The 14,135-nt window shown below is 51.6% G+C and overlaps 1 protein-coding gene and 1 long non-coding RNA gene across 3 annotated transcripts in view; both read left to right on the top strand.

Annotated features, from left to right (window-relative positions):
• The window catches only part of LOC144728118 (NXPE family member 3-like), a 36,676-nt gene extending 24,975 nt beyond the window's left edge, over positions 1–11,701 (top strand). For both annotated transcript variants that reach the window (XM_078607409.1, XM_078607410.1), the window contains exons 5-6: positions 803–973; positions 10,507–11,701. In XM_078607409.1, the coding sequence (XP_078463535.1) occupies positions 803–973; positions 10,507–10,868 (533 nt within the window). In that variant the 3' untranslated portion in view covers positions 10,869–11,701. The remainder of the gene's footprint in view (positions 1–802; positions 974–10,506) is intronic.
• An 805-nt stretch (positions 11,702–12,506) lies between these two features.
• On the top strand, positions 12,507–13,911 carry LOC144728115 (uncharacterized). The gene is made up of 2 exons (XR_013587487.1): positions 12,507–13,008; positions 13,564–13,911. It is a non-coding gene; the product is annotated as an uncharacterized LOC144728115 (long non-coding RNA).
• Positions 13,912–14,135: the final 224 nt, after the last annotated feature.

Here is a 14,135-nt window from a genome sequence, read left to right as displayed (position 1 = left end):
GCTCTCTACCTTCAAATACCCCAGGTGGCATGACGTCACTTTACCCTGACGGCATTCCCCCGAGGCGAGTGTGACCTGACGTCAGCACTCCACTCCTCAACACATACAACAATTTAAACTATGAAAATACTGCACGTGTTTAAATTTTTCATGACAGTAATAAACACGTAAAATATACAGTGTGATACGGTGAAAAGTTCATGTTATTCGGTATTCACATCAGTCCAGCAATCGTCAAACACACGTTACAAGAGTGTAGTACTACGTAGATCGCCCTATGCAGAGTCTTCGCGCGTGGATTGGTCAGTACGGTACATTAAATCCAGTAGCTTTGTACAGTAGGATATTATTTCTGTACATTTGTATGTTTTTGCCAATTTCATATAGTAAACTATTTTTACGACTCAAAAAACATATACAATACACCTAAACACATAATACTATGCAAAAATGCGCAAAATTATGACATTTTAAAGAATGGTGTTATTATTCGATAATCTACTGTATATAAACATGTTTCAACTCACTGGTAAGTGTAAGAAGAATCCTCATGACCAAATTCAGCAATTAGAAAAGACGTTTCACTTGAGACTATGTCAAGCATGATCAGAACAAGATCTAGAAAGTCAAAGTAGCAATCTAGGAATTTAGAATTACTATCGATACGTCCTGGGCTGTCCTGTACAACCCCGAATATAGAATTTACTTATGGCCAAATACGACCATCTTAGCAATGTCATTGCATTAATAAGTGTCACCGTGACATCAGTCGAGTACCACTATGACTCGTCTGCCTGCTCAGACATGAAGTTCATCGACATCAACGCCCCGACGCTGCTGGGCCCGCTCATGTCGGTGAGCCTGGCCGCCAAGACGTTCCTGCTCTTCCGCTCACAGGGCCTCCCCTTCCTCACGCCGCACGGGCCCGTGGCCGCCCTGCACTACGTGGCCAACGAGATCGACGGCCTAACTGGTAAGGAGGCCCCTCACCTATGCCTATCACCCTCCCCACTTCCTTACCCACTATCCATACTCTTCTACAACTAGATGTGGAGTTTTTAATTACAACGGTTACAGAACAACCTCACTTGTGTCATCCTTGCTGTCTGCCAACTACGACTAAACTCAGCCACCACTCTCCATAGTCTTAATTGGCTCCCTTTCGCCAGCAATACTAATTTAAAATCGCCTGTCTTTGTCATCGCGCCTTCACCACCGGTTTCCAGCATACCTTGCCTCACTGCTCTCGCCCTGCACTGAAGCTCAAGGATAGACCCCTACGCAGCATCACTCAAAATCTGCTTCAGACACCAAGGTCACGAACTGTTACAGCCTCACGTCAGTTATCTGCCATCGCCCTATCAATATGGAACTTTATCCCTTTGCACATTCGCAACATCAAATGCACTCTGACTTTTGAGAAACATCTGAAGGCCTATCTGTTTGGTCAGCCTTTCGAGCAGCCCTGAGCGAAGCTCAGGGCTGCTTCGCTCAGGGCTGCTCCATGACACATCCAAACCGAGCCAGTGGAGCTGTAAGCCATCTGTTTGTCCATCCGTATGCTTATTCATTCGTGTCTGTGTTCATGTGAGAATAAGGACTGATACATACAGTAATCAGTAGAATAAATTTAATTGAGTACAGGCGATTTACAACGATACAAAATTACGATATTTTATATGCCACCATGGATCGATTTACGATGCAGAAACGTTATTTACGACGCATCTTCCGACATGACTGAATAGATTTTAAGTCCGTTTCATTTCGTATGTGACTTAGCATGGAGCTTTTGTTATTCTCAAATGTTTTTGTGGATTTTTACCTATCAAACCCTGTTAAATATGGCTGATGAAAGGATAGGCACATATTGGCAAGTGATGTTTCCACTGTTTCTACTGTCTATGGGAACTGACAAAAATGAGATGGATAGAAAAGGGGGAGATAAATGGGGGTGAAGTGATCTGGTCAGGGGACGAAAAAGTGTGCACCAGAGGAGTAGGGTTCTTGTTGAGTGCAAAAGCCAAAGCATCATTATTGCGATACAGACTGGCTAGTCCAAGATAAATTGTAGTGAGATTTAATGGACAACCCCTAAATATGTCATCAAAACATATGCACAACATCAGGTAGCACAGAAGAAGATATTGGAGATAAATCACGACGTTTCGATAGCAACACAAGCCATCGTCTTCAGGTGAAAATCGTGATAGCCACGATGTCTGCTGCGAGCAGCACGATGTCTGCTGCAGATGTTGCTGCAATAGAGACACTATTTACGTCTCTCCATCACCCCACTCCCTTTATGAAACTCAGCCGTCTCGGCTGACCGACAAATAACCAACGCAACGTGTGGACCTCCAATTTAGAACGCAACAAGAGAACAACAACAATAAATAATCCCGACCGAGGAAGAAACGATATATACACTATATACAGGAACAGGAAGAGAAGAAGATTGGGAGGAAGAGAGAAGAGAAAAAAAAACTTAGTTGCAACCAATTACAATGGACGAGCCACCCCCCGGACAGGCTACAACTACACCTCGCACATGCAACACCACACTCGAGCAGAAGATGAGCCCGGGTCAGCAATTGACCCATCTGGCTCAAATGGCGGCCACGGGCCACGGGTGTAGGTGCACTTTGACACCGGAGGAAGGTCATTTAAATCAAGCTATCTTTGCCCGAGTCCTCGATGCCAGGCCGTCAAGCGAGGAAAGAGCGGGTCCACTGGAGGCTTCGGGAGCAGCCAGAAGATGGCTCCACGAGCACGGCACCTCCTGAGCCGAAGAACCCCCATGTGGTAGGAGGTCGGGGGATGGCATCTCCGGACTCCGCCGTTTTCCCCGGGCCGGTACGACCGGCGACGTTGGCCCCGTTAGGCGCTTGACCCTGCGGGCGGAATAATAGAACTGTCCTGAGGAAGGAAGTCAGCCGACGTGCGCCCCAGCTCATCGGGCTGACCAGACACCCGGCCCTCGGGAAGTGGAGATGAAAGACTAATGGCAGGTGGAAACAAACGTTTAAGCCATAATCCTCGTGGCTCGGGTGTGTGGCGACCTCGCCACTCTCTCCTCACCCTTCGCCCTGCGTGGCCTCTCACTTTCCCCGTCCCCGATCACTCCTGACTGCTTCCGGTTACCCCCCTTATAGACCCTTACCCTCTCCCCCACGTGACGTAACTCCTCCCCCCCTGACGTCACTTCCGGGAGGTCGTTTACGCCCGCATTACACCACCCTCCCCCGTAGAGAAAATCCAGCCGACCTTGGCTGAACACAACTCCAATAAGCAATGCGAGCGAACACGACCGAATACGAAAAAGGACACAGAACACATGATAATATACCGAAAGAACAAGAACACAACACAATAATTAACTAAATGTGAGGGATTTCGAGCGGGTGCGGGTCGCCGGGCCGTCCCGGACGGTCGGTGGCCCTCCCGCCGAGCGGGAACGTGGCAGGGTTTTAAGAGCGACAGGCTGAAGTTCGTCTGTCGCTATTGGAGGCCTGGCAACGTCCCGGTCCTCTATTTTCGAAGGCGCAGCATCAGAGGCGTCCCGCGATCGTGTCCGCGGCGGGGTAGGAAGGGCTGCGGGCCTCAAAGGTTCCGCAGCCATGGTAGGCGCACCCCAAGCTGGGTCTGCTTTCCCCTGCCGCGTCACGGCCGGCTCGTCTGTGAAAGGCACGACAGGCGCTCTAGCAAAGTCAGCAGGCACAGGCAAGGGCGAGTCGGCAGCAACAGACCCCGGCAAGGCAACCTCAGGAGATGACGCATCCGGTCGAGGGGCCACGTATGGTTTCAACCGAGATGTATGGACGAACCAACGCCGAGAACCAAACCGAACACGCGCCGACTGTGGGTTGGGAACCTCGATGAGGCGAACCGGCCCTTGCCATGGCTTATGTAATTTAGGAGAGGTACCTGGCCGCACCTGTGGACAATGGAGCCAGGCCAGGTCCCCCGTTTTCCAAGGGCATTCCCCTTTTGAACGTCGCGCACACTGCTCGTTCCGAGCCTGGGCTTTGGCCGTAGCCATGCGAGCCTCCTCCCGCGCCTCAGTGACTCGGCGAACGGTGTCCTGAATATAATCAGGAAGAGGCTTGACAGGTCCCCTCGCCTCGGTTCCCAACTGTTCCTTAATCGGCGGTACGTTTTCACGACCATACATCAGAAAAAACGGCGAATATCCTGTAGCCGCATGCGGCGTCATCCGGTACGCTGAAAGCACCCCAGGGATATGCAAATCCCAATCCGATTGTTTTTCACTAACCGTATGGCACAACATGGCGGACAGGGTCCGATTAAGCCATTCCACCATACCATCCGTTTGTAGGTGGTAGGGAGATGTCCGTATTTTTTTTGTACCCAGCGCCGCACACACCTCCCCCAACAATTTCGAGGAAAAATTCCGGCCTTGGTCTGTAAGGAGCCTCTCCGGCGCCCCTTTGTCCATAACATACACAAAAAGAAAGGCGTCTGTGATAGACGCCGCTGACTGGTCAGGCAAAGGCCAGGCCACCGGCCAGCGGGAGAGGTACTCCACCCCTACCAGCAAATATTTATTTCCTCTAGCGGATGGCGGAAAGGGTCCCAAAATATCTAACGCCACCAACTCATTAACTCGAGACACCTGGATGGATTGTATCGGCGGCACATATGGATGTTTAGGTGGCTTACGGCGGGCACAATCAGGACACGCGCGAACGTGCCCGACGACATCCGTCGTCATGCCGTGCCAATAGTAGTCTCGCTGCAGCGTCAATAGCGTCTTCTGCACCCCCAGATGTAAAAGCGTGTCACAATGCAGAGTCCTAATCAATTCGTACCGCAATGATGCCGGTACAACCAGACGCCAGCGTTCCTGCATCCCTTCCCTCCACATCAGCAAGCCATCACGGAGAGCGGTTTCCGGCACGCCGTCCGCACAGAGTCGCCCACTCCCCTTCACAGGCCGCTTACGTAACGTTACCAAGGAATCATCCAACATCTGTTCCCGAATCCACACAGACCTCGGGAGATGTAGAATGCCATCAGCCGGTCCCCCATCAGCCGGCCCCGGCTCAAGCGGAGCTTCCGGCACTTCGACTGCCAGCGCGACAGGCAGAGGGGGGTGCTGAATCGGGCCACATCTATGCGTCCCCGACGCACACGCGCAAGGGGATCGCTGCGGCAACCTGGAAAGTGCGTCCGCATTAGCGTGACGCACTCCCTTCCGATGGTGAATTTGGAAGGAAAATTCTTGCAGCGTGCCCAACCATCGCGCCAGCTGGCCGGATGGTTGGTCCATTTTAAGAGCATACTGCAAGGCCGCATGATCCGTGCGAACAATAAACGAACGACCGTACAGATACGGTCGAAATTGGCGGAGAAAAAAAACAATAGCCAAAAGTTCCCTGCGAGTGACACAGTAGCGGGTTTCAGCGGGAGACAAAACGCGGCTACCATACGCGACCACGCGTTCTACACCACCTTTGGACTGAGATAACACCGCCCCAATACCCGTGTCACTCGCGTCCGTATCCAGAATGAAGGGATGCGCAAAATCCGGATAATCCAACGTCGGTGCCGTAGCCAATAGATCGCGTAGGCCTCGAAACGCCGCCTCCTCTGGCGGTCCCCAAGCAAATTTGTGTCCTTTACCCGTCAGGAGATGCAAAGGCCTCGCGATCGTAGCAAAATTTGGAACAAACCTCCGATAATATGAGGCGAACCCCAAAAACCGACGCACATCCCCCACCGTGGCAGGGGTTGGCCAGTCACGGACGCACGCAGTTTTGTCCGGATCTGTGGCCACCCCGTCCGCACTGACGATGTGCCCCAAATAACGCACGGAGTGTTGCAGCAGGTGACATTTCTTGGGCTTAAATTTCAAATTAGCAGAACGCATCCTGGTGAACACGGCCTCCAACCGCGATAAATGCTTGTCAAATGTGCGGCTGAAAACGATACTATCGTCCAAATATATAAGACATGTCTCCCACTGCAACCCCGTTAATACCAACTCCATCAACCTCTGAAAAGTGGCAGGGGCCGCATTCAGCCCCATCGGAAGACAGTTAAATTGAAATAACCCCTGCGGCGTACGGAAAGCAGTCTTTTCTCGCGAGGACTCGTCGAGGGGAAGCTGCCAGAAGCCCGAAGAGAGATTTAGCGTTGAAAAGAACTTCGCCCCCGACAAGGCATCGAGAGAGTCGTCCATACGCGGCAGGGGATACGCATCTGCCACCGACACCTTATTTAATTTACGAAAGTCTACACAAAATCGCAATTTGCCATCTTTTTTCTTGACCAAAACAACAGATGCGCCCCATGGGCTGTTAGACGGAGATATTATGTCCGCAGCCAACATGTCATCCACTGCCCCTCGAACATACTCTCGCTCAGCCGGACTCATCCGATGCGAGTTCAACCGAATAGGGGCAGCGTCCCCTGTGTCAATATGATGGTAAAGCAACGAGGTGCGTCCTAAGTCCAAATCATCGGAACTAAACACATCAGAATAGCTCGATAGCAATTTACGAATCGCACAACGTTGTTCCCCGGAAAGAGCTGAATTCTCCCCACACAATTCAGCAATCCAGCGGTCATCTACAGCTCCGGGGCCCGAAACACCTCCAACGACCCCCCGGCCGGACAGATCATCATGAGCTGTAAACGCAGTAGTGGCATGTGCCACAACGGTACCTGCCGGCACACACACGCTTCCGGCACTCGCGTTAAGCACCTGCAAAAACGGCTGCTGGTCTGGCCTAACAATAGTTTGTGCCCCAACCAGCGCCGATCCACCCGTGATGGTGGCGGACGGTGACAACAAAACCCCAATCGCTCCTTGACGACCAGGTACAGGCTTCCAATAACGCAAAGGAATGAGAATCTGTGAGCCAGGTGGAATATCAACAGACACTTCGGACAACGCCTGCACCTGGGCGACAGGAGCAGGTCGCCCCCAGGGCGATGGCAAAAAGGCAATTTTACGGCCTTCCGGTAATTGAATGCAGTTCTCATTAATTCTAATTAGAATGGGCATTTTGGCCAGAAAATCGGTCCCTAATAAACAAGGAACCGCAAGAGACCTCGAAATTAACACAATTCCCGAGGCCGACACTCCCCCGATAGCAATTGTAGCGTACACCTGGCCCACAATGCCCATGCTACCCCCGTTTGCGGCGACGCAGGAAGCGTAAGCCAGACTCACGGCCTCTGGTGGGATGTTCAAGAGATGGAATATTACATCCGAAATAATGGTCGCGGACGCTCCGGAATCTACCAAAATCCGTACGTCCACCCCTTGTATCGACTCAGGTACGGTGGACGAACCGGTAGCAGCCGCGACGACCCGCCGAGCCAACTTACGCCACTGCGTTACCGAACGACAAGGCACAGTCAATGGTCTCCCGTTATTAAAAACACCCGGATCGCATGACAACGGTGATGAGTGAGGTGTCAAGCCTTGCCGGGTGTCTGGTGCGCACCGACTTGCCTGTGCTGGCGAATCCTTCCTTGGAGCGGCCGCTGTCGAGGCCTCCTGCTGGGGCGGACCCGGGACGCGGGCCCAGCAGTCCCTGGCATAATGGCCCTCATGCCCGCAGCGGAAGCAGTCGATGTTGTTGCGCCTTGCTGCGGGCGCCCCGTCCCGCCGCGGCCGTGTCGGCGGCCAGCCCGCGGCTCCGGCCACGGAGCAGCGGCAGCCGACAGCTCCTGCGGGCTCCTGTCGTCCGGCACATAAACAGCTTTCTTGGGGTCCCAACCCACGGCTCCCCCTTCGACGATGGGCCCACCCGTCCATGCCATAACTTGCTTCCACCGGCGCAGGTTGAACTGGGCGTCCAGACACTTAGCCGCAGCCCGGGATGTGAGCTTCTCGTGACCGCACACCGGCATGGGAATGCCGAGATCCCGAGACAACTCCAACATCTTCCCCAGGATGAGAGGTTCCAACAGGTCAGGCTCCATCTCCGGGTATGCGGCCATTGCCAGCTCCAGTACCGCGCCCCTATACGCCACCGGAGACTCCTCGGGTGCGCGTTGTCGTTGCACAAACCGGCGATGAGCATCATCCGGCGGCTCGTAAGCGTCTGCCATTTCGTCGAACACACCACGCAATGTTTTCTTCTTTGCGGCTTTTATAGAGCGAAAGAATCTAACGGACTCATCATCAAGGAGAGTCGGAAGAACTTCTAACGCCTCAGCATCAGTCCACCTCGCCGAGCGCACCGCTGCCAAAAATCTGCAGGCGAACGCACTCCAATCGCCCCCGATGGAGAATTCCTTGACAGTCGTTAGGTGACGACTGCGACGCCTTGGCGCGTTCCCTCCAGCCGCTGACTCTTCCGATGCCATGTTCAACATGGCGTCGCAGCGTGGTGTCGACAAGATGGCGGCCTTCCGTCACGGAGGGCCCAAAATGGCGGCTTCCCGCCTTTCGTCGTGCGCCACGCCCAAGATGGCGTCTTCGTGCTGCATGGCTGATGGCGTCATCATTGAAGACAACCCGGGCTCCTGCGGACCACCAACATCGCCTTCCGACGCCGTCCTCGGCGTAACTGTGCAAGCACGTTCTTGAGAGTTTCAAGTTGCTCCGCCATCTGACTCCATCTCAAATCCGCGTCCTTTGGTGCAGACTGGTCCGTCGACGCGGCGACATCTTGGACCCCTGGACCCGCACTCGTCCCAGCACGGATCTCCTCCTCCGCCGGAGTCGGGTCCACCGCAGGAGGAAGGTCATCGTCGTCGGAAGATGAAGCCGATGCCGGAGACGGAATATTTTTTTTTCTCAGTTGTTTAGCCATACCGTTACACTTTTGACACCAGTGTAATAAAAGACTCGGACGCTTCTCTCTGTCCTGTGTCCTTTATTTGGGTTCGATCTCTTTCCCTCATGGTACTCCCCATCTCCCTCCTAGCAGCCCCGCTGCTGTCACGTCGTGCAGACCCCTGCTGCCCGACTCCTCCCTTGCAGACCCGCTGCTCTCCGCAGCCTCCTCGCTGCTCCTCCTGCCCCGGGGTCGGTCACCGTTGGCCGACGGTGCCGATCCTCGTGGCTCGGGTGTGTGGCGACCTCGCCACTCTCTCCTCACCCTTCGCCCTGCGTGGCCTCTCACTTTATTCGTCCCCGATCACTCCTGACTGCTTCCGGTTACCCCCCTTATAGACCCTTACCCTCTCCCCCACGTGACGTAACTCCTCCCCCCCTGACGTCACTTCCGGGAGGTCGTTTACGCCCGCATTACAGAAGGATAGTGCATCTAAACTGGACCCAAAGAGTGACCAACGTAGAAGTAAGAAAAAGTTTTCACATAGAAGAAGACGTGATGCAGGCAGTCATCAGAAGGAAACTGGAACTATTTGGACACATATATAGGACGAACAACAGCAGGACAATTAAAAGTATGTTGTTCGGAAAAATAGAACTGGAAAGAGAGGAAGACCTAAAAGAGAATAGCTGATGACATAAGAGATTGGTGCCAGACAGATGCTTAAGCATATTGGCACAAGACAGAGGAAGGTGTAAAGAAATTACAAAATGTGCAGTAGACACATGCAGGCTATCTGCCGATGGCTATCTGCCCATGGATTTTGCTGATGGGAAAATAGGGTCCGATTTACGACGATATGATTTATGACGGGGTTTCCAGGAACACATTGTTTAGTAAACGTGGGGAGTGCCTGTATATTAATACATTACCTCACTGCAGCAGGTTCTTCTGAATTAAATGTTGTCACACCAAATTGTGCGTGTGCTTGTGTAATGCGAGCGTATGTGGGGTTTCGCCACCCCAGCCCCCTAAGCCAATCAGGCACCACGAAGCATCGGGGGCAGGGTCTCAGGGCGGAGCCGGGGGGCGTTAAGGGAGGGGTATTATCTGGAAGGTTCTTAAGGGGTGTGGCGAAGGGCGGAGTCTGGGTGACATGGAAAGGGGATATAAGGGAGAGCCGGAAGGGGCTCGAGGTCAGTTGGTGGAAGCTGGGCCACGTCGGGCGTCTCCGCGAGCCATCGGCCACGTGGCGACGCGGAGACGGCTCCCAGTGCGCCGTCTGCCAGCGGTGCACGGGAGTGGGGGAAGCGCGAGAGCGGTGCGGGAGCGGGACGTCCGTTCCACGACGTACCATGGAGTGACCGGGAGAGCGGAACGCGAGCTGTCCATAACGAAGAAATAAAGAGATGGAGACACAGGCCCTTGTCGTCGACCCGTTTTATTACACTTGTACCATAGATTAAAACATAGCTGAAGAACAAATCTGGAAAGCAGCTGTCGTTCCTTAATCGTGCCAGAAGGGCAAAAACACCCGTGACCTATTCTAACATTGTGACGTTGGGGCCGATATTCTGAAAACCCCAGGGGTTTGGAAAACCAGGTTCTCATCAGCCAACCTCGCACTTCCATGAACAGTGCTACAACAGCCACTAAAAACACAAACACCCTCGAAACGCCCTTCTGTCTGCGTTGCTGTGTGTGACCGTGTTCTCTCTCACATCCGTGTCTGTGTCCTACAACCCAGGTGGGAAGGACACGGTGGTGGGGATCAGCGTGTGGGCTCACTTCACGGGGTTCCCAGTGTCTCTCTACATCGCTCGCATGCGCGGCATTCGCGCCGCGGTCGTCCGCCTGCTGAAGCGAGCCCCCGGGACGCTGGTCGTCTTTAAGTCGGCCAACATCAGCTACCACTCGGTCTACCAGTCCGATTGGCTCTCCCTTCAACTGGACCTCATCATGCGCCGTCTCATGGCGGGGTTGCCTGTTGTTATTTTAGATGCCTGGGAAATGACGGCGGCCCACCGTCTCCCGGACAACATGCACCCTGAACCCGTCATCATCCACAACGAGGTCAAGCTCCTCCTGGCCTACGTGTGTCCCCAGTAGGGTTGAAGATTGTCTCGCAATGCAAAAATTGGGGAAAGTTTCAATGTATTTGTCTTGAGTGGTATATTAGGAGGGTCAGTATGAAAGTACAGGCGCATCTGGCTTAATGAGCAAGATACATTCCGCAAAAATTGCTCGGTAAGCGAATACTCGTTAAATGATCATCATTTTCATATTGACTTCCATGTTAAAAGCTGAGTTATTTTTCATCCCCAAAACATTCTACTTTTGAAAACATTTTTTTACGTGAAAAATAACTGAATAATTTTCAAATAATGTAATATATCAAATATAATACTTACAAGGGGGTCCCCAATATACGTCGCCACAATATACGTTATTTCACACTCACGTCGTTGACTTTTTGAAGAAACCAACATAAAAGATCCCCGCAAGTGCGTCGTCGTTTTCGACTCGAGCTCAGTTTGGTATAGAAAAACGTAGAACTCGCATTTCACGCGCGTGCCGCCGCCATCTTAGCATCCATCTGCAGAATCCATTCTGCCGCTTCTCAGTCCCATCGTGTTCTCTCACGTTGTGCGGATCGAGAGCTCATTGTAATTGGCATAATGCTCTCACAACACCTTGTCCAATCAAGCCAATCAAGCACAAATCATCCACTCATAAGATAAGATCATACAAATTATAGGTTAAGGTAAAATATTTTTTTTAAATGCTGTTAAAGGTTCCGTGCTTTTTTACACTAAAATTTTTTTCTGTTTGAGTCATGGCTTAAAAATGTCAGAAACACGTTTTGTATGGAAAAAAAAAGTTTTTACGTGTATAGGGCTTCTTTCAAATACCCACAAAAATAGATATGCGTTTGATACGTATACATGCTGTTTACAATGTCCTGTATAATACTGTGCATGGACAGTACGTAAATCGGTTGCTAGGTATGAAACACATTTCCCTAAGTTACCGTCCCTATTCGTACCGTATTACACTATTTATGGGAGAAATTGCTCCGCTTTTCGTCGCATAGGCAATGTTTGCTCTCTACGGTCCCTACTCTCCCCCCCCCCCCCCATTTCCAATTATTATTTTGGGGAAAATTTCCCGTCGGACATCGTTTCGTTATAACTAATTTAAGGCGGAGTCGACCTAGGGGGGAGGCCCAGCACCGGTTCAGATAATCAAACTCGGTTTGTATCCAGGTTCATAGTGCAGCGTTAACCACTACAATACCGCTACAAAACCGCTGCACACACACGTGCACGCAACACACACACACACACAGTCACACGTTCTCACATACTCACAAAGACAACAATTCCCCGAGTAGGTTACACAGGCTGTTAGCAGAGGGACCGTCCATAAATGACGTCACGCACCTGGGGGGGGGGTGGTCAGACATTTATGACGATGTGTGACGAGGGGTGTGAGAAATGTGACGTCACGTCAAAATGCGCAACTTTAAATAAATATAGCAACACGTTCTACTTCATTAAATAGACTTTTTAATAAATGTTTTCTCCTACAACATCAGAGTGCAGCGACACATTTAATACGCACTACAATGACAATAGTTTAAAGCGATGTGGAGCATGTTTTATTGGGGGGGGGGGGGGGGGCAGAGCATTGTGACGTCATATTTGAGGGGGGATCTGACTTTTTGTGATGCCGTGTGACGAAGGGGGGGGGGGGTCAAAAATCGTCCAAAATCGCGTGACGTCATTTATGGCCAGCCCCAAACTCGTACTCGCGCACACTCTCGCTCACCTGCGGTCTTGTGCACCACGTCAGTGCTCAACTGAAACGGTCGAAACAATTACAGTATGTTAATAAGCGTAACGTCGGTCAGAGCAGTAGGAACAGTGCACGCTGGGAATAACATCCTGACGGGAAAACACGCAGGATAGAAACATCATCACGTTAATTTTCATCCGGCAGTGGGCAGACCATGATGAGGATTACACTTAGGGGCAGAAAGAGGAACGCGTGGATCAGAGAACACACGAAGGGCCGAGACATCGTCACATTGACCGCTAAGAGGAGTGGGGCTCGTGAAAGACGCGTCACGAGCAATTCGTCAGACCAAAGGAGCACGACCGCCGTGGAGATGGAGCAAGATTAGCTCGTACACAGAGAGCAAAACGGATCGTGGCATCGCATGACCACAATGGACGGCGAGAACTTGGTGAGAACTTCATCCAGCAGTAGAGAGACTCTTGAAGAGGAGGGGGAGGCTTTCATGCTACAGTGAGGCCAACTGATGATCGAGCACTCACGGATTTAGTCGAGTCACTCGCTCATCAGTCGCCTCTTTGTCCCTCTTCTATAGCTACAGCTTACCCTCGTTACTGTTGCCGTGCACTCGTTCATTCCTATACCCATGCTAAGAACTATCTACCAGACAGTTTCATATCGTCAAAACTGTGTCCAACCACCACACTGCAGGTCACAACACCCACCTATACCCACCCACAGGTTACTTCTCTCCGTCTTACCTCGCACTGCTCCACTTAAGAATTCCCTCCAATTGCCTCTCTTCCCAAGTTCTTGTACAAGAAACGTGTTAATCATTATCACACCTTCAGGAGTACTGTGTGTTGCTGGCCATTTGGCGATTTGGCGATTTGGACCTGTGGGCCTGTACTCCGCAACTGATTCAGATAAAACAAATAAAACCTCATCCCCACCCCTACCCGCATCCCCTCCCCGGCTGCCCCCTTACCCTCACCACCTCCCGCAGCTTGAACATGAATCTGCCGAGCGGGCTCGAGTCTGCCGACAAGCTCATAAAGACCACGGGGTTCGTTGTGGGGCACTTTGGGGCCTCATGAATCCAGCGGACCGTGGTGGTCCCCACCATTATGGTACCCAGCATGTGAATCTTATGGCGGGACCCGGGGTCCCATAAGCCCCCGGCTCTCGCATAAACATTATCACGTAAATAAAAACTTTGCTCTTTTTCACCAATGGGTTTGAAGGATGGTGGCAAGTGTTGTCTTGTTAAACTATGCCTTTAAAACTGAAAACTACTTACCTGCAGTACCTGTTAAATACACTATCGGAAAAATAAATTACACCCCTCTGTCAATCATCGTGTTTCTCAGTGTGGATTTGTGAACACTTTGAAGCAGTACATAAAATAGTACGCGTTTTTTTATGCGCTGTTCATATTGTAACAAGCGTTTATACCAATGTTACTCTACAGAGCAGTGGGTCGCCGCTCCTCTTATCCACATTGATATGAGCGGTGTGTAGGGACTATGGCTTAACCGCAAAAAAAAAACATCTGCACAAATGCATATAGACAAGAGA

This window comes from Lampetra planeri, chromosome 27 (assembly GCF_965212315.1).
Source record: "Lampetra planeri chromosome 27, kcLamPlan1.2.h2, whole genome shotgun sequence".
Taxonomy (NCBI): Eukaryota; Metazoa; Chordata; class Hyperoartia; order Petromyzontiformes; family Petromyzontidae; genus Lampetra; species Lampetra planeri.
The sequence above is the reverse complement of the archived record's forward strand: the minus strand, read 5'-3'. Positions and strand labels throughout refer to the sequence as shown.